At 46.6% G+C, this 25,217-nt stretch overlaps 1 protein-coding gene across 1 annotated transcript; it reads right to left on the bottom strand.

Moving 5' to 3' along the window:
• Positions 1–2,226: 2,226 nt before the first annotated feature.
• CHRNA1 (cholinergic receptor nicotinic alpha 1 subunit) lies at positions 2,227–25,216 on the bottom strand. The gene is made up of 9 exons (XM_083469308.1): positions 24,989–25,216; positions 22,914–23,059; positions 21,577–21,621; positions 20,695–20,804; positions 18,896–19,091; positions 15,820–16,057; positions 8,597–8,820; positions 5,430–5,669; positions 2,227–3,647 (listed from the first exon to the last, which is right to left on the bottom strand). The coding sequence occupies exons 1-9, from the start codon at positions 25,029–25,031 to the stop codon at positions 3,516–3,518; spliced, it is 1,374 nt and encodes a 457-aa protein (XP_083325434.1). The 5' UTR covers positions 25,032–25,216; the 3' UTR covers positions 2,227–3,515.
• Position 25,217: the final 1 nt, after the last annotated feature.

The following is a 25,217-nucleotide window of genomic DNA, read 5'->3' as shown; positions in this document are numbered from 1 at the left end:
TGGGCGGCTCCCAATCAGTGTTAAAAACAGTACAGCGTTACATATTAAGCGGTGGTTCCCACAGCGCAGCAACCCGGCAAAGGGGATGCAGCAAGGAAAACCACCGTCACCTCTCCTCTGGGAAGCGCTGAGCAAAGGCGAGTCCCCAGGCAACGCGGCCGATTTGTTCAGCACAAGGAATACAAGCTCCACCCCCCAGTCGTTCTTAGACTCCTTATTGGGTGAGCAACGTAGCCAAGCAACACAGTTGGGGCCTCCCTCCTCCCTGGCCGGCAGGGAGGGAGGGAGAGGAGCTGCTTCCTTTGAAACTTGGGAAATTTAAGGGTCATCATCAATAAGGGACAGCAGCGGGAAACGGCGCTGGGATAAGAGAGTTTCCCGCCAAATAAGGGACAGTTGACAGCTATGCTCTGGGCATTGATGAAGGTGGAAATTTCTTTTGTACTGAGAGCTTCTTTGAGCAAAGCACACACAAGACAGAAACCATTTTTATGCCAGTTTTTTCTGGTAGGAATGGGAGTACTGTATAGGTGGGGGAAGATGCTATTTGAAAAAGGCGGCTCTGCTTCTCTGCCACGACTTTTTAAGGATATGTCTCAGTGGCTCTTGGCAACAGCTACAGGGAGCATCTGTGTTCCAAAATGGGCGATAAAGATTTGACAAAGGGGAATTATTTCCTCTAAAGGCCTTGATGTTGATATAGGAAAGGCCGAACAGCAGTGCGAATGAATAAATACATATCTGAATTTATTTATTCTCTCCTGTAGCATGGCAGGACTGTGTTCACAGGCTGGATATGTATCATCTTATCTTCCATGGTAACTTAAACCATAAAATAGAGGGGGCGAGGAATATATAGCAGAGCTGTCAACTTTCCTCTTTTCTTGCAAGGAATCCTATTCGGAATAAGGGAATTTCCCTTTTAAAAAGGGAAAATTCACAGCTATGATATATAGACTGAAGGCATGAACCACATTTCCCTTCCCCAGGAAGAGGAAGAAGTCATTTTGGTTCTGACAAGTTTCCCTAGCTGGATAAATGGGTCTTTAACACAAATGTCCTCTTGCTAGGGTTTTAGTCTTGTTTAGAATGCAGGGGCGAAACTGGGCTATATTCCACCCAGGTCAAAGACCCAGTTTGGCGCGCGCGCGCGCGCGCACACGCACACACACACACACACTCATGCCCATTTGTGTACACACACAGAGGCCAGGAGTCTCAATGGCGCTCCTCTGGAGGCTTCACCCGGGCCAAAAAACACAACATGGCTAGCCCCACCCCCCCAATAGCTACGGCACTATAAAATGAATATTGTGGTGGGGTCAGGATTGTGTGTGAGGTCAGCTATGCTAAAAGATAGTGGCTAGCCTGAGGTCACCCAGCTGAGATTTGAACCCTGGTCTTCCAGGTTCTAGGTCTAGGCCCAAACTCTAACCACTAGGTCACACTGGCTCTTTGTGATCACCATGGTGATACATTGTCTATGAAGGCAGCAGAAGCATGTGAATTCCAACCTATAGCTAAACAGCTTTCTTTCTTTGTCAATTAGTTCAAAACCTTGTTCTGGAATAGGAGTTGGCTAACTTTCCACCATGCCACCGACTTTACTGCTCCTATTGTAACTGTGTCCATTATAGAAAGTCTGTGTTAAAGGGTATACCTGCAGAAATACTGTATTTCCACCACTGGAGGGAGCCTGTGGCTCACAAATTCGACTGCAACCGGCATTTGCTTGAAGCGGGGGAGGGGGCGAAGATTTTTGGGGTTGGGTAAAAATTAAAATCTGAAACATTTAAATTCTTATTTTATACAGTGCCCTAAACTGGGTGCTTGCATGCTCTCAGCACACATTCTCCAAAATTCTAGTGAGAACAACCAACAGTCAGATGGGCAAGTCCCATAGAATTCAATGGTGCATACTTCTGAATAGACCCACGTAGGATTGCACAGGATATCACAGTTTTTCCCGTTTGGCTTAGGGCATGCATGTGAAATTGCTACATTTAGAACTGCAGTCAATTGGCCTGCTTATCTCATATCCGAGCATGTGTACAGGAGACATCTAAGTACTCCTTTGCTTGCCAGCTTTATCCCTGACTGTGAGAATAATGCTAAGAGGATCAAGCGAATTGTGAGTATTGCTGGCAACTGAAAAAATAAATCCCAAAGCAGAACTGAGATTGGGGTGGTGGTTCTTAAAAAAGAAAGAAAGAAAAGAAAATGAAGTATATCACAGAAGCACATTTAATAAAAAGTAAGTGCTGGGACGCGGGTGGCGCTGTGGGTAAAACCTCAGTGCCTAGGACTTGCCGATCGTATGGTCGGCGGTTCGAATCCCCGCAGCGGGGTGAGCTCCCGTCTTACGGTCCCAGCTCCTGCCCACCTAGCAGTTCAAAAGCACCCCTAAGTACAAGTAGATAAATAGGTACCGCTTTATAGCGGGAAGGTAAACGGCGTTTCCGTGTGCTGAGCTGGTGCTGGCTCGCCAGAGCAGCTTCGTCACGCTAGCCACGTGACCCGGAAGTGTCTCCGGACAGCACTGGCCCCCGGCCTCTTAAGTGAGATGGGCGCACAACCCTAGAGTCGGACACAACTGGCCTGTATGGGCAGGGGTACCTTTACCTTTACCTTTAAGTGCTCAGAAGGGGCTTCTGAATATTTCTGAGTAAACATGGTTTTGATAGGCTTGCAAGCAAGAACCACAGCTGAGGAAAGAGAGTAGAAAACAGCTTGGTAGATGTCAGTCAGTGACTATTTTCTTTTCTTCTGCACGGGCCACTTTCAGCAGTGTGTGGGAGATTCAGATCACAGATGTGCTCAGCCAAGGTTCTCTGACGGAGTCATTTGGAACATATCTATTTTTTCAAAAAAGCAGTAAGGAATGGGAAGTGAGAAAATTGTGGGTTGATGACTTGATGAAGACATGACTGCCAATGGGTTGAAGACATGGCTCGGGATGGTGTTCAGTTTTTGCATCCTAGATTGCCAGTGATTAGGGACGACCAATAGGCAATGAGATGAACCATTGGTGTACAGCACCAAAGCCGTTTTTCTTAAATACCCAGAACAGACCGGTGTCCTAGGCTCATTGACCTGGTGATTTGAACAATAAGAGGTTCTGACCCAGTGCTTTAGCAAGTTGGCTAGGTGCGACAAAAGTCATGCCGGTTGACATTAAAGACGCCAGTCAATTAAAAACTTTTAACAGAATCACACTTTCTGGAGCCTGAAATTGCCAGTTCGAAAGAGGTTATCCCTCCATTTAGCCCCGTTTAGGCAGAGACAGATTAACAACACATTAAAGATATAGGCTTGGATCTTAAGATAAGCAAAGTTAAAGAAGTTTCTGGAAGGAAAGCTTACTGGCTGCAGCTCCCAACCTTCAAGCTTCTTTGAAAGGTTTGCTTTGCTGAGGGGATGGAGGAGAGGGAGATGGAAGACTTTCCTTCCATGAACTTTCTTAAGTGAGCACATATTCAGATCTAAATCAAGCTATCCCACTTGGTTTTCGCTTTTCAGCCTTGCTGCTGTAATTCGATGAGGCGACCGGCAAAGACAGCCAGTGTTCCGATGATGCAAACTAACATGAAGATGCCAAGCAGAAGGTGATCCACTACCATGGCAACAAACTTCCATTCTTCGGCAGCCTGAGGATGGGGAAAATAAAAAAAAAGACAAGAGGCAGTTAGAATGATCTTGGGCCTAGTCATTGTTTGCTGTCAGGGAACTGCCATCAGAGGCACGGGAGAAGGAGAGGGTCTCTGATTCTGCAGGAGAAGGTCCCAGCGCTAGGGGGAGACTCCGCTGGGAAGAAGGGGAAGAGAATGAGTGTAACACCAGGGATCAGGGAGAGCAACGGGACAGGGAGGTGCAGGGGCTCCAGGACTCTTCATTGGAAGTTAGCGAGGAGAGCCCAAGCACCCCACTGCGCACGCCCACCCTGCGCAGGAGACTCCCGCGCAGTGAGAGGCGGACGATTGGGCGTCAAACAACTCTTATGTTGGCAACGCTTTAAGAAACACCCACAGACAGATTCTACGAGTGACTAAGAGCAGCCACGCTGAGATGGGCTGCGCAGTCCGGAGGGTTTAACCAGGCAATCTGATGCTCAAACGGAGCAGGATTACGCACGAGTAACTCCCAACCACTACATTTGCACTAGGGAGTTGGCACTTTTGAGCATTTATGCTTCTCTGTCTTTGAGGAAAAAATATGTTATTCTGTATGTTCTCCATTGCAGGAACAAACTTCAGTATGTAATGCATTCTAGTCAAAAACATGTCCTTGCATCATTGTGAGAATGACCTGAAACAGAGGAGTTTGACTATCAAAAAATATGTGTGTAATTTGGTGCCATTTTAGTGCACATTACAGAGTATATGCTGCCCCCTGGCCGGAGCTTGATGTACCGTGAATTATTTCGATGAGTCATTTTGTTAGGCCTTGGGTCACAAGAGGGAGCCAAATACCATAAAGCAGTGTTTGTCCAAATTGAGGCTGAGTGGAAAAGGAGAGGAAACAACAAAAGAGACTCGTGGCAGCTTAGTTTGAGACAAACTGGCTTGTGGTGGCATCCGCTTTCATGCCACAGGATTGATTCCGTCTTCCTTTTCGAACAACAGATTAATAAACTTCCTGTTAGGGAGCCAGATATGCGAGAAAGGTGTCCGCCATCAAAGAACAGTATTTTGGTTCCGTATCAGAAGCAGGTGTGTGTCATCATGGAGGCGATTCTGAGCCCAAGGACTCTGAAGCAGAAGGACAAGGTTTCTTCAGAGACTCCCCTATAGCAGGCCTGAGCCTTGACTTGCGCCAGGCCTCACCTTGCCACAGATCAGTGCTTGCCTCACAACAATAGCCAGGAGATTAATAATGGTATCCCTTAAACCAGGGCTAGGAAAACTGTGGAATTGCCAGATGTTGTTGAACTCCACCTCCCAGCCACCCCGGCCAGCTCTCTCCACCTCAGCCTCAAACCGTTGCTTGCCTGAATACAGTCTAGATTTCAATAGCACAGGTTCACTCATTTAAAACAGATTAAATGGTAAATCTGGACTATTTTAAAAGGATGCCCTCACAAACCCAAAGTTGCAGGAAGCATGCACTGATTTAGGATTTCATCTTTAATCTTGAAACCACTCTTGCTTGTCCACATCCTCTTTCTTCCCCTCTGCACTTAGAAAGCACTTAGGTTTTAGAAAAAAACCTCACATGCTATTGATAACTCTTAGTTATCATTCTTTAACAGGTGCGTTAGAGACATTACAGCAGAAATGGGGAAGCTGTGGCCGGCCAGATGTTGTTGGACTACAACTCCCATCATCCCTGATCATTGGCCAAGCTGGCAGGGGCTGATGGGAGTTGAAGTCTTATAACGTCTAGCAGGCCAAAGATTCCCATCTCCTAAAACAGAAGGAAAAGGTCCTTACATTGTTGGATTCCTGGTCTGACTTCATTGTTTCAGCAATGTATTTGATGCCCTCAATAGCACTTTTCACATCTGGGTTTTTGGTGAGCGACGACTGGAAATTGACAGCAGCCGGACTTTGCTTCCCAGAGATTTCAGAAATATCAATGTTTTCAGTAAAAATCCTTTTCTCCTGCTTGTTTCTGGAAGGCCGTTTCATGGTTGAGAAGAACATGACGTTCGGAATCGTCTCAATAAAAATCTGAAAGAAGTTAATATTTGTTTTACAGTCAGTGTCTTTTTTTTAAAATAATAATAAAAAAATCAGAATGAAAACAAGGGGCAAATATGTTCTCCATCTTGGCCTCAGAATAAAAACGTTTCCTTTCTGAGGTTTGGGCTTTCTTCTGTTTGTGATGCCTGAGGCCCCAGGAAGCTGTCTGAGTTTTTCAGGTGAACAGATCTTTAAGACTCATTTAAGTGAAACCACATACAGATGGATACTAACCCCAAGTAATGCACCGTTATCAAATCAGCATGTGAAACTGGAACTCTGCTGACTTGATCAGTTTAGGATCCAGATGTTGTTTTTATTATTATCTTATCTGTATTGGGTGGGCCTCGACTGGCCCCAAAAGGGCTTTCCTTCTTCACTACTTCCCCCAGCTCTGCTAAGGCCTCCAAAAAAAGCACAGGCTGTTGCTGGATGCGGGAGTCAGTAGAAACTATGCACAACCAGATTGCCTTCGACTCACACTAGTGTGACCACCTCCCCTTCATTCATTTGTGAGCAGTGATGCTACCAGGGCAGGACTATGGGGCAGAAGTCACCTATTCAGCACAACAGAGGTATAGCGTAGTTGGTTAGAACATGGTGCTGATAACAAGAAGGTTGCAGGTTTGAACCCTGTAATGGACAGCTGAATATTCCTGTATCACAGGGGGTTGGAATAGATAGTCCTCAGGGTCCCTTCCAACTCTATAAAAACAAGGAGGCCCCTAGCCAGGCTTACTACATTTTTAAGTATGTCAAATAATACACATTCCCCCTCTAAAGACCCTGTAAGGCCATTAAGTCCAGACTAAGCTAAATTTCTGTCCATGGAGTTTTCTTGGCAGGGATACTGTAGCAGCTTGCCGGTTCCTGCTCCAGGTGGATCACATTTAATCAAAACTCTCCACTATGACCTGTCTGTCTTGGGTGGCCCTGCACACCATAGCTCATAGCTTCTAAAAGACGCCTGCTTATTGGGAGAAAAGCAATGACAAACCTAGACAGTATCTTAAAAAGCAGAGACATCACCTTGCTGACAAAGGTCCATATAGTTAAAGCTATGGTTTTCCCTGTAGTGATGTATGGAAGTGAGAGCTGGACCATAAAGAAGGCTGATCACTGAAGAATTGATGCTTTTGAATTATGGTGCTAGAAGAGACTCATGAGAGTCCCATGGACTGCAAGAAGATCAAACCTCTCCATTCTGAAGGAAATCAGCCCTGAGTGCTCACTGGAAGGACAGATCCTGAAGCTGAGGCTCCAATACTTTGGCCACCTCATGAGAAGAGAAGAGTCCCTGGAAAAGACCCTGATGTTGAGAAAGATGGAGGGTACAAGAAGAAGGGGACGACAGAGGACGAGATGGTTGGACAGTGTTCTCAATGCTACTAACATGAATTTGGCCAAACTGCGGGAGACAGTGGAAGACAGGAGTGCCTGGCGTGCTCTGGTCCATGGGGTCACGAAGAGTCGGACATGAGTAAACGACTAAACAACAACAAGGCTAAATTTACCTATCTGCACTAGTGAATACCAGAAGAAAACAAAGTCTGAAATGTGGGGGAACAACTGGTTAAGTATTGCAGTCCATAAAGAAATATCAGTGTTTCTGTCAGCTTGCCTGTTTCTTTTCCTCCTTTTGGAAAACCTTCCCCAAAATCTTTAAGTTATAATGCATAAATAGGCAATGTTGTCATGCTCTAAATTAGTGGCTTTTTTTGTCCCAGTCTGCTCCCTACTTTAATGGAACGCACCCAGTACTAGTATTATGGGAGAGAAAGAGAATTCTCTCTCTCTGTTCTTTCTGTAAAGCATACATAATTTAATTGGCACCCAGTAAGCTACTTATAGATCACCTGTCATATCAACCTTAAAGAGGTCATTTGGTGGCTCTTTCCATTAAAAGAGTGAGAGAGGATCTCTTCTCTCTTTCGCCTACCCTTTGCTCCTTAGTTGAGTTTAGCAGCTGTTTTTCAATTATAAAGACAAGTTTAGAATATCTATCTGATCCATTTTGCACCCTATCCTCCTCATATTGAAAACTGAAATTAAACTGGTACCTTGGAGACATAAGACAGGGCCATGGGCGAATTAGGATTTGAACCCAGATCCAACACTTTGTTGGGGACGTGGGTGGCGCTGTGGGTTAAACCACAGAGCCTAGGACTTGCCGATCAGAAGGTCGGCGGTATGAATCCCCGCGACAGGGTGAGCTCCCGTTGCTCGGTCCCTGCTCCTGCCAAACTAGCAGTTCGAAAGCATGTCAAAGTGCAAGTAGATAAATAGGTACCACTCTGGCAGGAAGGTAAACAGCATTTCCGTGCGCTGCTTTGGTTCGCCAGAAGCGGCTTAGTCATGCTGGCCACATGACCCGGAAGCTGTACGCCGGCTCCCTCGGCCAAGAAAGTGAGATGAGCGCTGCAACCCCAGAGTCGGCCACGACTGGACCTAATGGTCAGGGGTCCCTTTACCTTTTACCAACACTTTGTCAATCTTTATCCTATAAAGCAGGGGTGGCCCTTCAGATGTTGTTGGAGTACAACTCCCATCATCCATGACCCCAGGGGCCATGCTGGCTAGGGGCTGATGGGAGTTGGAGACTGGAGGGTCTCAGGTTCTCCCCATTTTTGCTATAATAAATGCCATCAGGTCCGTGGCAGCAAGCCCAGCCCAGCCTTTTCTCTTAACCCTGTGTTCTGTTCTGATCTTTGCAACTGTTCCAGGGGACAAGTTTCTGACTATAGCTTAGGGTTGCTAAACGTCCGGAATTTTCAGGACATAGCCAGTATTCAGTCCCCTTAAGCAGCGTCCGGGCGAAAATCACTGAAATGTCCGGAAGAAACCCATAGACATGGCAGCCCATGTTCAGATTTTCACTTTTTGAAATATGGCAACCCAACTATAGCTCATCTCACCTTCCTCACCCACTGCGGCATAGTGTGAGTACTTGGAGATCGGTGGTGGGTATTGATCACAATGACAGTGATGATGATGGAAGCTATGACGAAGACCATGGTGAACAGCATGTATTTGCCAATCAAGGGCACCGCACTAGAAGTGGAAGGAATCAGCTCCACAATGACCAGAAGAAACACCGTCAAAGAGAGCAGGACAGAAATGCTCAGAGTCATCTTCTCCCCTGTGACAAAGAGTAAACAAAGAACGTGATTTTTTAAAATAATTTTTTTTAAAAAATTCTTAAACATATTAAACACTCAAACTCATTTTTTAGTATTATTTTATTTATAATTTTCAATTTATACATTTCAGTAATTTTATAATCATGTTAACTTTTCAAAACTTGACTCCTTCCCCCCTCTTTCTGCAGTTCCTTAAATTTATTTTTTAAATATTTTCAGCATATCCAAATGTAACTTAATTTGCTCATTTATCCATCTACTTTAAATATACGTTTTTTTAAAAGCCTGTGTCAGGGAACTGCCATCGGAAGGACAGGAGGTGCAAAGGCTCCCTGAGGTTGAAAGAGACGTAGCAGCTGAAGAGGGAACCAGTAGGGGGCGAGCAGGAACTTCCAGGGAAAGTGAGTCGGAGGGATGGCTCAGAGACGTTTCCAGCGAAAACAGTGGAGAGGTTTCAGGACCTCCTATAGGGACACCCACTCCTCGCCGGAAACTGTCACGCAGAGAGTCCAGAAGACGTGTTTCCGTGAAAGAGCTCTTATGTTGGAAACGTTTCCGAAAACAACCACTTTCGGATTCTACTAGCGATTGACGCAGCCATGCCGGAGGGGCTCCGTCACAGGCAGAGGTTTGAAAACCTGATCAAACTCTGAGGGACTTGCATTTTACGCACAAGCAGCTCATCATCCCATCACAGCAATCCGAAAGTCCCTGAAAGCCAGCTTGTGCAAGCAGCGGCATCATGAGCGACCCAGCCGGAACCGGAGGAGCAGGAGCAGCTGGAGGAGGTCCAAGCCTGGAAGAAAGGTACAGGGCGTTGGAGATCCAGCTTGCCATGCAAACGGCGAGGCTTGAGGAGAGGAGGGCTCAGGATGCAGAAAAGGGAAAGGAGAAAACCACCTCGATCGCCAGAAAGGTGCCAGGATTGGTGCAGAAATTCGGGGGGGATCCCAGAAACTATCATGCCTTTAGAACTGAGATGCAATACGCTCTCAACCTGCAGTATGATGACTTCCCCGACGAGGAATCGCGAGTGGCTTTTGTAATTGGCCATCTCGAAGGGGGGGCGAAGGATTGGGTTCGACCCCTGATGGCAGTGAATAATGAGATCCTAAAGGACACGAGGAAGTTTTTTCGTGCCATGGACCTGATGTTTTCCAGCGACATTGAGCAGGGAGTGGTGCGAAGGCAGTTAATGGCTTGCAAACAGGGGAGTCGATCTGTCCGTGAGTACTGGACTGAGTTTACTATGTTGATTCACAAATTGGGGTGGGACCTATCGGCGGAACCCATCCAGATGCTTTTCGAAGAGGGGCTTTCTTCGGCCGTTAAAGATGAATTGTCCCGGGGGCCAAGGGCCGAGTCTATGGATCAGCTGACCAAATCAGCGCTGGCCATAGGAGCGCGCCAGGAAGCGAGGGCTTTGGAAAGGCGGGAAGGGAAAGGAGAACGTTGGAGGGAACTGCGCATTCCAGACATTCCAGAGCCACCTTTCCCGCCGGCTGAGCCGATGGAAGTTGGAACAGCGCGGGCGCGCGCAGTTTCAAATCCCAGTGAAGGGCGGAAGAAGGAGGGAAAGAGCGCCAAGAAATGTTATCTCTGCCAACAGCCAGGGCACTTTGCCAGAGTCTGCCCACAAAGAAAGGAATGGCAAGGGATGGCAGGAGCTGTTGGGGAGAGGGAGGAAGAAAGCAAGGAGCAAGTAAAAGCCAACGCCTGGCTGCCACCGTTGGGGCACAGCAGCCAGGCCAAAGAGCAGTGAAAGTGCCCACGCCAGAACCACCCAGACCTGCTTTAGTGATAGAAGTGTCACTAGAGCTGCAAAATGGACACCCACTACAGGTCAAGGCGCTTTTGGATTCAGGCAGCTCCTGTAATTTTATGAGTAAGGAGTTTGCAGCTGAGCACCAGATACAGACCATCCCTTTAAGTAACCCCTTGCAGGTGACCACGATTGACGGCAGAGAGCTGTTGGGAGGGGAAGTTAGCCAACAGACTGTCCCAATGATAATGAGGGTGGCAAGGCACACTGAACCAATAGCATTTAATGTGGCCACCTTGGGAGGAGCGCCCATCATTTTGGGGATGAGCTGGCTGGCGCTACATGACCCGCTAGTGGGCTGGCATCAGAGGGTGGTCTCATTTGGGTCAGCGTATTGCCTAGAACACTGCAAGCAGGGGAAGGTTCCGGGAGGAGCTGGCGTCACCCTAGCCGGGATGGAAGTAATGGATAAAGGGAAAGTGCCCCCACAATACGCAGATCTGAGCAACGTATTCAGCGAAAGGGAAGCAGACAAGCTGCCGCCGCATAGACCCTTTGACTGTCAAATCAACCTACTCCCTGGGGCTCAACTCCCAGTGGGGAAGCTGTACGCCATGTCTGACAGGGAGATGCAGGAGTTGAGGGAGTTCATTGACAAGAACCTGAAGCGAGGTTTCATCAGAGAGTCACGAGCGGTGGGGGGCAGCCCAGTGTTTTTTGTGGACAAAAAAAACACCGATAAGCCGAGATTGGTTGTGGACTTTAGGGCCCTCAATGCCGTGTCGGAACCCCTGGCTTTTCCGATGCCCCGAATTGATGACCTTTTGACCCGGGTGAGGAAGGGGAAAATTTTTACAAAGCTGGACCTGCGGGGGGCGTACAATCTGATACGCATAAGGAAGGGGGATGAATGGAAGACCACCATGTTCACCCCTTTGGGGGCCTTTGAATACCTCGTTATGCCCTTCGGTCTACAAGCAGGCTCGGCGTGCTTTCAAGCTTTTATGAACCACGTCCTGGGACCTTTGCTCTACAAGAATTGTGTGGCCTTTTTAGACGACGTGTTGGTGTATTCGGAGGATGAGGAGCAGCACGTGAAGGACGTTCGAGAAGTGTTGGGCAAGCTGCAAGCCAACCAGCTGTGGGTGAAACTGGAGAAGTGCCAGTTTCATACCAAGGAGGTGGAATTCCTGGGGTACCGCTTGTCAGACAAGGGATTGGCCATGGACCCAGGCAAGGTCCAAGCGGTACTGGAATGGAAGACACCGAAGACCAAGAAGGATGTGCAAAGATTCCTGGGGTTTGGGAACTTTTATAGGAAGTTCATCAAGAACTTTGCACATTTGACGGCGCCCATCACCGACTGCCTCAGCAGCAAGAAGAAATTTGTTTGGACGGCGGAGGCGGAGCGAGCATTTGAAGAACTAAAAAGGGCTTTCGCCTCGGAAGAACAACTTCTGCATGTGGACTTACGAAAACCCATGAGAGTGGAAACCGATGCGTCCGACCGGGCTATCGGAGCAGTACTTCTTCAACCCGGGAGGAGTACGTTGGAGTGGAGACCTTGTGCCTTCTTCTCGAGGAAGCTGAATAAATCTGAGAGGAACTACACGGTGTATGACAGGGAACTACTCGCCATCCACGAAGCGTTCCGGAGGTGGAGACATTTATTGATTGGGGCACAACACAAGGTGCAAGTGTGCACCGACCACAAGAATTTAGAGTATTGGAGAACAGCTCGAGTACTCAACCAACGACAAGTCAGATGGGCCCAGGAATTTTCCAAATTCCACTTTGAAATTTGTTATGTGCCAGGCCCAGAAAACGTCAGGGCGGATGCCCTCTCACGCAAACCAGAGTATTTGGAGGGGGAGGGGGCAATCGAAGAGAGACATGTCATCCCTGAGGACCGCTGGGTGTGTGGGGCGGTGATGGTGGGGCAACGTGAACTGGTACAGGAAACGGAAAATGATGAATATGCCCAGGATAAGCTCAGAGGTCTCAGGGGGGAGGGCGAGAGCCCCGGAGGTTTTGAGGAAAGAAATGGGGCATTGTATTACAAAGGGGCACTGTATATACCCGAAGGTGAATTGAGGGGAAGAATACTCAAGCAGTTGCACGATAGCCCCACGGCGGGACATTTTGGGCAACACAAGACCATGTGGTTGGTGACCCGGGAATTTTGGTGGCCCAAGGTGAGGGAAGATGTAAAGGAGTATGTAAGAGGGTGTGACCAATGTCAGCGAGCCAAAGGGGAAAGAAGGGCACCGGCAGGGTTATTAGAACCATTACCCACACCAGAACGGCCTTGGGAAGCGGTATCAATAGATTTTATGACGGATCTGCCGAAATCCAAGGGGAAAACAGCCATCATGGTAGTAGTAGACCTGTTAACTAAGATGTGCCACTTTGTGGCATGCTCACATGCAGTCACAGCGGAAGAAACAGCGAAGTTGTTTGTAGAACACATCTTTAGGTTGCACGGCGCCCCCTTGAGGGTGATCTCAGACCGCGGCAAACAATTTACTTCCAGGTTCTGGAGGAAGCTCATGAGCTTGCTGCATGTGGAAGTCAATTTTTCGACTGCCCGGCACCCAGAAACCAACGGGCAGGCGGAAAGAGCAAATGGCATACTCCAACAATATCTGAGGTGTTATGTCAATGACAGAGAGAACGATTGGGCCGAAAAGTTGGCGCTGGCAGAATTTGCCTACAATAATGCGGAGAATGTGTCCACAGGGATGAGCCCCTTTTTGGCTAATTACGGGTGTCACCCCAGGGCTTTTCCAGGGGAGGGAGGGGAGAGATGGAGCGTCCCAGCGGCCGAGCATTTTGTAGAAGAGATGGAAGCGATCCATCAGCAGCTCCAGCTCAACTTAGAAAGGGCCAAGGCACAATATAAGAAGCAGGCAGACAAGAACAGGAGGGAAGGTGAAACCATAAGGGTGGGCGATCAGGTGTGGCTGTCAACCCAAGGGTTGCCGTTCAAAGGGGGCTGTAAGAAATTGAGGCCCAAAAGATTGGGACCCTTCGAGGTCATTCAGCAGGTCAACCCAGTGGCTTTCAAACTCCGGTTACCCAACCACATGAAATTGCACCCAGTGTTCCACAGGTCGTTACTGTCACCATACAGGGGGGGGGGGGCGTGCAGGGGAGCACGCCAGGGGACCAGCCTTGGAAGAAAGGGAACGCAGCAACCATGTAGCGGAAATTCTCGATTCCAGGTGGAAGGGAAATCAGGTAGAGTATTTGGTGGCGTGGGAAGGGGAACCGGAGTCGGAAAACACCTGGGTGACTGCAGGGGAGGTCAATGACGAGGTTTTAACAGAAACGTTCCACCGAAGATTCCCTAGGAAACCACAGCCGGTAGAAAGGTTTAGGAGGGAGTACTTTGGCACCACCGACGAGGAACAGGAAATGGAAGGATTCGCGGAGTCGGATTTGGAAGAGGGAATAGGCTCCGATGACGAGGAGTATCGAGAGACGAGGGACAGTAGCAGGTGGAGGGAAGTGTTCGAAACTTCGGACGATGATGAAGGTTCTTTCAGGGGTTTTACTTCCTCCCAGCCCGGAGGGGAGGAGACGGGAGGGGGTGAAGGGGGCCCTGGAGGGGAGGTGGATGTCAGGGAACTGCCATCGGAAGGACAGGAGGTGCAAAGGCTCCCTGAGGTTGAAAGAGACGTAGCAGCTGAAGAGGGAACCAGTAGGGGGCGAGCAGGAACTTCCAGGGAAAGTGAGTCGGAGGGATGGCTCAGAGACGTTTCCAGCGAAAACAGTGGAGAGGTTTCAGGACCTCCTATAGGGACACCCACTCCTCGCCGGAAACTGTCACGCAGAGAGTCCAGAAGACGTGTTTCCGTGAAAGAGCTCTTATGTTGGAAACGTTTCCGAAAACAACCACTTTCGGATTCTACTAGCGATTGACGCAGCCATGCCGGAGGGGCTCCGTCACAGGCAGAGGTTTGAAAACCTGATCAAACTCTGAGGGACTTGCATTTTACGCACAAGCAGCTCATCATCCCATCACAGCCTGCAGGTTATTACAATAATCCTGCGTATGTCCTTATCTGTTTATACTCAAACTCATTCATAAGAAAATACAAAAACACAACTGGATAGGAAAAAGAAAGAAAGAAAAGAATAGCGAAAGAATAACGAAAAAAGACCCTTTATCACATTTATGTTGTGAATATCATATCGTTTACCCACACACAGTGAGGCAGATTCCCCCAGCTCTCATCTGGGTGCTTACTTACCCAGGCAGAGGGCCTTCTCGGTAGTGGCACCCGCCCTGTGGAACGCCCTCCCATCAGATGTCAAGGAGATAAACAACTACAGTGGTACCTCTGGTTACGAACTTAATTCGTTCTGGAGGTCCATTCTCATCCTGAAACTGATCTTAACATGAGGTGCCATTAGCGAAAGCGCGCCTCCTGCTGTGCTTCCACTCGCATCCTGGGGCAAAGTTCGCATCCGGGAGCAACTACCGGTACCTCCGGGTTGACACAGCTCATAAGGAGACGCATGCACAACCAGAGGCGTTCGTATCCAGAGGTACCACTGTTTTATCGTGTTTTTAATATTTTGTTGGGAGCCACCCAGAGTGGCTGGGGAAACCCAGTCAGGTGGTCAGGGTATAAATAAAAAAATGATTATTATTATTATATTATTATTATTATTAAATTATTTTTCTCCCAGTCTCCCACCCTGAGATATCCTTCCTACCCTGCCTTTTTTGCAGGGACTTTCCACCTCCAACTGTCCCCTTCCTGTGTGTGCCCTCCTATATAAATATAGGATGTGAATCAGATGTGATAAGAGGCAGAGAGAGGCTTTCGCAATGGCCGATAACAGATAAAACTACTTCTCCAACGGGGAAGCCAAATTAAGGGACAAGCTACCATGTAATTTCCTAAGCTGCCATCAAAACAGATGAATAATCAAGGTAGGCCAGAAGAGGGCAGGTTGTTCCCCCTGGCTGTGAGTCACAGTACAGTGGTACCTCGGGTTAAGAACTTCCATCGTTCTGGAGGTCCATTCTTAACCTGAAACCGTTCTTAACCTGAGGTACCACTTTAGCTAATGGGGCCTCCCGCTGCCGCCGCGCAATTTCTGTTCTCATCCTGAAGCAAAGTTCTTAACCTGAGGTACTATTTCTGGGTTATCAGAGTCTGTAACCTGACGCATCTGTAACCTGACGCGTCTGTAACCCAAGGTACCACTGTATCCCACATACCTGAATCTGTAGGCAGGTAAAACACTAATCCGGTTAGGAAAGAGAAGAGGAGGCAAGGGATGATGACATTGACGATGAAGTACAGAGGCAACCGCTGCAACACAAAGTGATAGGTGATGTCCAGGTAAGGTGTGGTAGGGCAGCAGGCGTAGGTAACCCAGTGCTTCCAGCCTCGGTAATCTTTCATGACCCATTCCCCGCTGGGCATGAAGTTACTCAGATCTGGGCGGTCACTTTCCTGAGAGGAGAATGAATGCCATTAACATAATATCTAAGGCCTGATGCTCCTTTACATTCAGGAAACATTCGGTTCCATTTAAATACTGTAAAACCAATATCTCCTTTTGTTGTCAGGATAAAATAAACACTTAGCCTGTTTTTCTGAGGGGGCGAGAAGTTACAGGGACCCAGGGTTTACCAAGGTTTGGTTTCATTTGCGAGGGTTATAGCATTTTTGCAATATGGTTATTTATTTGCAAATGTATAGGCTGAGCATAAAGGTAAAGGGACCCCTGACCATTAGGTCCACTCATGACTGACTCTGGGGTTGCGGCGCTCATCTCGCTTTGCTGGCTGAGGGAGCTGACGTACAGCTTCTGGGTCATGTGGCCAGCATGACTAAGCCGCTTCTGGCAAACCAGAGCAGTGCACGGAAACACCATTTACCTTCCCGCCGGAGCGGTACCTATTTATCTACTTGCACTTTGACATGCTTTCGAACTGCTAGGTTGGCAGGAGCAGGGACCGAGCAACGGGAGCTCACCCTGTCGTGGGGATTCGAACCACCGACCTTCTGATCGGCAAGTCCTAGGCTCTGTGGTTTAACCCACAGCGCCACCCGCATCCCTATTTGTGTATATACTGGCTATAGGTGCCAACTCCCTGGGGCTCTGGCTGTCCAAGCACCCACAGAATTCCTCATGAAGGGGCTACGTAAAGGTAAAGGGACCCCTGACCATTAGGTCCAGTCGTGGCCGACTCTGAGGTTGCAGCACTCATCTCGCTTTATTGGCCGAGGGAGCCGGCGTACAGCTTCCGGGTCATGTGGCCAGCATGACTAAGCCGCTTCTGGCGAACCAGAGCAGCGCATGGAAACGCCGTTTACCTTCCCGCTGGAGCGTTACCTATTTATCTACTTGCACTTCGTGCTTTTGAACTGCTGAGTTGGCAGGAGCAGGGACCGAGCAACGGGAGCTCACCCCGTCACTGCTTCCACATCCAATCTCCAGAAAGACAGTCCCTTAAAAGGTTTCCAGAGCCCAAACTCTGCTCTTTGTGCCTTGGTCTAAAATGGCATGTCATACAATCTAAGCACATTGCTTCCCCACAGAATCTTGGGGGCCGTAGTGTACTCCTCATGGCGCTATAGCTCCCAGCACCCTTAACAAACTACAGCCCCCAAGCTTCTTTGTGGAAGCCATGCACTTTGAACACATGGTGTATATAGCAGCTGGGAAAGAGGAACATCTGCCCTTCCCAAATTCTTTCAGTTATTTCCTACCCATTAAGAAAACTTAAGAAAAATGGAGAGTTAGTTAGTTCCCATGGAAACACATCTCCAGGCTATTCACACTCTTTTGCCACATCTGTGGGCCGGCCAGGTATTTCCTCAGAGCAACCCACATGGCAGCCCTGCTGACAGAAACTACATAAGAAACCTATAACGATATGTAATTTCCCCTTATGCACAGTGTTTAAAAGAAGACTTGAAAAATAAAGAACTATGCAGCTTATATATCTATTTGCTCCAAAAAAATATTTCCCTACCTAAATAAACTCCACACACCAAACAATATATCATGCAAATATATGAAGGTGTGTGTGTAGGGGGGTGCTACCCCTCCCCAGCAAAAAAGAAAAGAAGAAGAAAGTAAATAAATATTTAAAAGGTTAGAACTTTTCACAAGTAGCAAAGATGAATAAAAGCAGCTTGGCACAGATACCCAATGAGGTTTCGAAAGAGCTGTGCGTCTCATTCCATGAGTCTAACAAGGCCTTAGGATTCTTGAATTGCAGGCCCTATCCCTCAATACAACAAAATGGCTGGAAGTGCAACAGCAGGGAACAGTCAGTTTGCAACCTAATGCCACAAACTGGCAGGACAACGGGGAGGAGGAATAGGAGGATCAGGATTGCAGTGAAGGGTGTAGCTGGGACTGGGACACACCGGGGCAAGTTGGGGTTGGGAAGAAGAGGTTGGCGTAGGAAGGGCTCATAGGGTGAAGGAAGATGAGGGTGAAGGAACCAGAGCAGCAGGACCCATCACCAGAGCCAGAGGGGCTTAGGGAGCAGTGGTGCTCCAGGAGGCTGAGGCAGAGAAAGGCCCACAGCCCATCTCCCTAGCTGGCCAGGTGGAGCTCGCTAGCTCTAGGAGGAGGGGTGTGATTCCTCCCTTGGAGCAGGTGAGGGTCACCTGCCTCATCAGGCCCAGGTGCTGCAATCAGCCTGCAAAGTCCAACAGGGAAGCAGAGCTGAGGGCTGTGTCTCCTCCACTGCCCATGTTGATGGGCCTCAGCTTGGATGCTCTGGGATCTCTGAGGGAATTTGGACATGTGGATTGTCCCTTGACCGGAGACTTGCCGCCAGGTAAGCCACAGGTTTGGGGCACCGAAAGGTTAATTCTGTTAGTACTGAAGTCAGCTAGCTAAGAGAGGTATGGGGTGGAGGTGTTTGCTTAGCAACCAGGGAGAGTGGCATGACGGTTTGCTGAGGTAACACATGTGGAGTTCGGAGGGAGTGCTCTCTGTACGCTTGGTTCGGCGTCTCTGTGCCATATACAAGGCAGACAAAAACTCCCTGTCCTTTTCTCCTCAGATTATGTGCTGCTTTTGTTCAGTGTTATCAGGAATTATTTTCTCTCTGGGCTCTGTCTGCATTATTTAAGCGGCTTTGCCAATGAAGACAAATGACTTTTGACACCGAGGGAAGCTTCAAAAGCCCTTCAAGCACAAGACTGTCCTCCAAAGTAGGAACACATAGGAACTCTTTTCCAGCATAAGGGCCCCATTCCTCAATACCAAAACACAAAGGGCCTTTGGACCCTGGTCCTTGTCTCATATGCCCAGATGTTACCTACCGGAAAGATGGCGACCATTGTGCCATCGTATGTCCATGTTCCCAACTTCATACTACAGTTCTGCTCATCAAATGGAAAGTGGGTGACTATAATTTCACAGTAGCTTTTGAAAATGGCTGGAGGAGTCCAAGTGATGTGACCTGTATAGTCTAAGAGTACTTTGGTATCCTGGACGATAGCAAAATCTCCATCTGCACTGTAAAAGGAAAGAGATGAACACCAGTGCTGTGAATCCTATTCATTTTCACTAGCAAATGAGACACAGCAGCTACCAACAACTTTGGGAAGGCTGAGGGTTAATTTAACAGTGGAGTTCTATACAGTGGTACCTCAGGTTACATATGCTTCAGGTTACATACGCTTCAGGTTACATACTCCGCTCACACAGAAATAGTGCTTCAGGTTAAAAACTTTGCTTCAGGTTGAGAACAGAAATCGTGCGGCGGCAGCAGCAGGAGGCCCCATTAGCTAAAGTGGTGCTTCAGGTTAAGAACAGTTTCAGGTTAAGTATGGACCTCCGGAATGAATTAAGTACTTAACCCGAGGTACCACTGTACAGATATAATATGCAGTTTCCAGTGTTGAACGTGGGCTAACCCGGTCACACCAACCAAATGCAAAACTACTACTCCATATTGTGTTTCTTGTTTGATCTGAAATACAGCAAATGTCTTGCATCTGCTTGAAGACATGTTAGGGGGGGGGAACAGAAGTCGGAGACAGGAACTTCCTGTCTGCCCTTTCCAGTTCTTTGGCAATTTTTTTTCATAGCACATAGGGTTTATATTTCACTTTTTCTTCCCAAATGAAGCCCAAAGCTGCAACAGCCAACACAAGAGCATCTCAACCCCCACCAGCAAAACAAAACTATCAGAATATTCAGTACAACAAAGCAAGTCAAATTGACACTCATGTCAAAACAATAAATCCATTCATCTGATAAAAATTTATTCAACTCTAATTGTCCACCATTTGGCCTTGGTGTGCCCATCTGATGTGCCCATACTAAGCTTAATTTGTACAGTGATGGGTCTCATCTCAGGGAGATGATCGTGGCCACTGATGAGTAAACCTGAATATTCTTCTACCTCTTTGACCCAAATTTCTTCATCCTCACATGCAATTGGAACCTAAGTCATCCCTCAAATGTCCCTGGATGACAGCTTCTGCACTTCCTGACCATTGAATATGCTGGCTGGGACTGATGGTGCCTTGAATCTGAAAACCTCTGGAAAGTCACAGGTTCCTTAGCTTTGCCCTAGTGTTCCTCTTGCAGACCCTTATCTGCCAGCCCGTAAGTGCCCATGACAGCCATGGGTAGCATCAGGAATTATGCAAAACAAAGCAGTTCTTAAAGGTAAAGGGACCCCTGACCATTATGTCCAGTCGTGACCGACTCTGGGGTTGCGGCACTCATCTCGCTTTATTGGCCGAGGGAGCCGGCGTACAGCTTCCGGGTCATGTGGCCAGCATGACTAAGCCGCTTCTGGCGAACCAGAGCAGCACACAGAAACACCGTTTACCTTCCCGCTGGAGCAGTACCTATTTATCTACCTGCACTTTGACATGCTTTTGAACTGCTAGGTTGGCAGGAGCAGGGACCGAGCAATGGGAGCTCAGCCCGTTGCAGTGATTGGCAAGCCCTAGGCTCTGTGGTTTAGACCACTTGGCTAAAGTTAGCTGGAGCTACTGGGGGGAAATGCTCTCATCGCAATTATGTAGTCACATACAGCACCTGGACTCATTTGCAGCCTTGCTATGTGACTGCTGAACAATTAACATGAAAGAACCTTACTTACTTGTTGTACAAAACCAAGTCTGGACGCCAGAGTTCGCTTGAGGCGACGCGAATTTGTTTCACACCACCATAATCTTCTGGCTTCCATTTCAGGTTTACATCTTTCCATTGCTAGAAAATGAATTTAAGAAAGTTTAAAAACAAACAAACACCCCAACAACCCTTTCCTCTAGTGTGGAATGTAAGCCTAAAACAGAGCACTTATTTTATGGGGTGAAAAAATTCTGCAACTTATTTTGCCCTGTCTTCATGGTAACTGGAATAATTACTTGAAACTAACATGGCCATTTCCTTTTTGAGAACGAATATCTGTATGTACCCGTTATCAGCAATTCTCTGGCCACATTCACCATACATTTAAGGTGCTATAATACCACTTTAACTAGTCGTGTCTTCTCTCAAAGAATTCTGGGAGCTGTTGTTTGTTAAGGGTGCTGAGAGTTTTTAAAAGACGCCTACCCCCCGAGCTAGAATTCCCAGAGTGCTGTAACAATAAATCCTTCTTCACAGGGAACTCTGGGAACTGCAGTGAGTTCTGTGAGGGAAATGTGTGTGTCTCTTAACAACACTCTCAGCACTCCTGAACTACAGCTCCTGGAATTATTTGGGGGAAGCCATGACTGGTTAATGGGCATCATAGTGCCTTAAATGCATGGTGTGAAAGTGGTGGCCTCTATAGTTAAAACCAGTGCAGTTATGAAAGGTTAGGTCTGCCATCTTGATACAAAATGGCATCCAATTTCATCCCAAAATAGATGAAAACCTGTCCCCATTGTGCAAGACTGGCTTAAGACGTCTTACGAGGTGTCCAATTGCATAGTGAACAAACAGACAAGCTTGTTAAATGTGCAGTAGATTAATGAAAAGGGTGACAAAGAATTACCTGTTTTAGACGCACGTTGGTTGCTACAATCTGATTCACTTCATCCTTAAGAGAGCAAAACACTAAGATTAAGGGGAGAGATCTTAGCAGGCAAAATGTACAGTAAGACTTACTGGTAAATAGCTACCTGCTACTTATTCCTGACTTTTCCACCCTATTCCTTTCTTCCCACTATCAAAATTTAGATTGTAAATGCCTGCTTTGTTTTAGTCTGCATACATGTTGTACACTTAAATCATGCAACTGTTCCTGAAGAATTCCGGGAGCTGTTTGTAAAGGGTGCTTGGAACTGTAGCTCTGGGACGGAAAAACTACAGTTCCCAGAATTATTTCCGCGAAGCCATGTGCTTTAAATGTGCTTTCATCGTACACTGATGGCACTGTATAAGGGCACTTTATTGTGGACTCAATGCTGCAGAAATACCCTACAGGAATGTTAAATTTGTTTTTGTTTTTTTTAATTTGCATTTTATTTATTTGTTAACATTCTTATATTACATCAGTAAATGTTGTCATATTACATTACAGGACTCACTATAATATAATTTCCAACATGTATACAAAATTATATACAAATTTTATATACCTAGAACAAAAAGAAAGAACAAAGAGAAAAAACAAAAACAATTTCCCCCCAAAATCATATACATACCAACACACTAGACTTCCTTTCTTTTCCGTTGTATATTCGTTTTTTACAAATGAATGTACTCTTATTATTGTATATTTCTTTACATATTATCTAATACATTCCTATGTCAATATGTGCTCTTAGTCTTATTTCTCAACTCGGTCTCACTCCAATGTCAAACAAATGCTAGCGTAGATAGTGAACCTTTACTGTATTTTTGAACATATGTTTTATAACTATCCCACTTTTCCATAAATTTTTGTTTTGAATTGCCTCTCAGGGTATTTGTTAACTGCGCCATTTCAGCAAATTCTTGTAGCTTGTTGGGGGGTTATATTTTGATGAGGACAATGTTGAGTAGACATCATGGAAAGCTTTCGATGCTTAGCCAAGTTGTCTGTCAGTTAGACCTGCACACATTTCCACTTGATAACTTTGGGACAACTTTGTTGGACAAAATCAAAGTTACTTGAACTTAATTCTCATTGAAGACTAAGTTCAACTGATTTACTCCAGATCCAACCCTACATAAAAACATACATACACACAATCTGCTGCCTAGTTAAAGGGGTGCACCATTTTAGTTGGTTAAACTGTTTATAACCAACTAATCAATTAAACATTACACCCTTCAAATAATTAAAACTGCTGCTTATTACTACTACAACTAACAATAATAATGGAATAATTGAAATTTGTACTATACCACATTGATCAACTGGATAAGCTGTAGTCCAACGGTAACGTTAACACTTTCAAGGTGGTTGCTTACTGGACGAATAACTTTGTTATAATGCTCGAATAAATCGGCAACCAGACGAGTTTCATGATCAGAACCCAGGACCAGAACAGCTGCAGGACAATATAGAGCAAGACTTGTTAATTTGGTGTTGCAAAATTACTATTAGTGGAGGGCATTGTGCCTAGTGCCCCCATCCCCACAAATTTGGGGGTGGTATAGGGCACAGCAGGCAAGGGCAGTCCCCCACCATAATCCTGGGGGGGGGGGTAGGGAGGCGATTTACTCCCATCACAGTCTCCAATTTACCTCGTGTGGGTCAGAGAGATGTTATTGTCAGCCATCTTCTGATGCGCCCCTAGTGGTCCCTGGGTTTACCTTCTTTTGTGACCGAAATTGCTGGCTAAATGACTAATAGATGCATTGTGAATAGCTAGGAAAAAGCTGGAAACTTCTGTACTGTTGTGTGCTAAATGGGAACATACCTTTTGCCATAAAGTAAACCTGCATTCTGAGATAGTTTTGAAGTAGGGAGACTGAGAAAACTGCAGAAGGAGGGGTGAGCTGAATTTTGAGGCTTTCTATCTGGGGACGTAGAGATGCCACTCTCTGGAGAAATAGATGTTCAGTGCTTTTTAAGCTTCCTCCTCCACCTATGCCCAATTCACATCTTATCTGACTATATGATAAAATTGTAAGGTGTCGTCGCTCTGTTTTTATTGTCTGTTTTCCAAGGTTCCAAAGGCAGGTTGCTCTGTGAAAACAGTGTGCTAATGGGAGGGGGGTGCAGAAGTGAGCAAGGGCAGGTTAATACAACAGGTGTAGTCCTCTGGTGGCAGGCCAGAGGGAAAGAGAAGGAATTGGGGAGGGGCAAGTGAAGCTGGGGGTAAAGGGGGCATTTGAAGAAATAAGAGGGAAGGAGGTGTGCGTGACAGTTTTAGGCTGCTAGTGATATTGGAAGGAGAAAGTTGAAGAGGAGGAGGACTTGAAGAGGGGACAGGTGGTGTGGCTGGAGTTAAAGGGGCCATTTGCAGTGGTGTGGAGGAGCAAGAGGATACACTGGGAGGAAAGAAGGGCAATAATGGTCAGAAGAAGGCTCTGTCTGTGGTAATTGGTTTAAGAAGGCTTAAAGAAGTAAATCCAACTTCTTAAACCATGGTTTTGCTTTTTTTTGTTTGCTTTACAAATGTTGTGGAAAGTCGATGATTAGAAGGAGATAGTACTATGTCGTACAAAGACACAGCCCAATCTTATGCATGTTTACTCCATGACAAATCCCATCAAATTTAGTGAGGATTACTCCCAGTTAAGTGTGCATTAGGCAGAAGCTGCAGTTTACCACAAGACCTTTGGTGGAACGTCTACAGATTTTTTTGAATGAACTAGAATCCCAAGGAGTTTCACCATTCATAAGTTGTTTGTGCTATTTAAAAAGGGACATGGAGGATCCTATTTATGACTGCAAATGCTGCTCTTAAAGAATGCGGATGTCTGTATCTCAGAAAACAAACCATCTCCTATTTCTTCTGCAGACCGGAAAGGTCTAACATTTCAGAGGGTACGTTTAAGACCCATTAACAGCCTTTTGGCAACACATGGAGCTGTCAATCAGTTCTGCTTCCATATCAAACTTCTATACAAATAGAGGAAAAACATTCACCATATTATATTATACTTTAAGCTTTACCGTATTTATTTCATGTCCCCACATACATTTTAAAAACATAATATTTATTCTTCTTTTTGTTATTTATTATTTAGTGTTTTTTGTTTTGTTTTGTTTTCCCCCCACTGAAGCTTATTGTTAGTTTTACCCCTCATATTTCATTCTTTTCTGGTTACCGTTTGGGGTTGGGAAAAAGATCTCCAACATATATATAAAACTGTGTTCAGCTAAAGCTCATCATAAAGCTATAGGAAGAATCTTATCTTTGTAAACACATGCTCTCTCCATCTATAACACACACACACACACACACACACACTCATTGCAACGAGGCAGAAGCCACACCAAAATTATACTGCTGGTTGAAATGATTTACCTGGTCCGAGGAGCAGGAAGATTGGTAGACCACAGACGTCCATCCCTTTCCCTCTTCCAGAGAGTTCAAGATCTGTTACTGAGTAAAGCTTCGCCGCTTCCAACTAGGGCGTTTAGGAAATGTGACCACGGAGTTATTGTTTCACGACACCTGCTAATGGGGATGGCAGCTGGAAGCCAGCAGAACTCTTTGGAAATGGGAACAGGGTCTATTTTTGCCGAGCGCAAGT

The sequence above is a fragment of the Podarcis liolepis genome, assembly GCF_965112155.1.
Source record: "Podarcis liolepis genome assembly, chromosome: 1".
Classification (NCBI taxonomy): domain Eukaryota; kingdom Metazoa; phylum Chordata; class Lepidosauria; order Squamata; family Lacertidae; genus Podarcis; species Podarcis liolepis.
The sequence above is the reverse complement of the archived record's forward strand: the minus strand, read 5'-3'. Positions and strand labels throughout refer to the sequence as shown.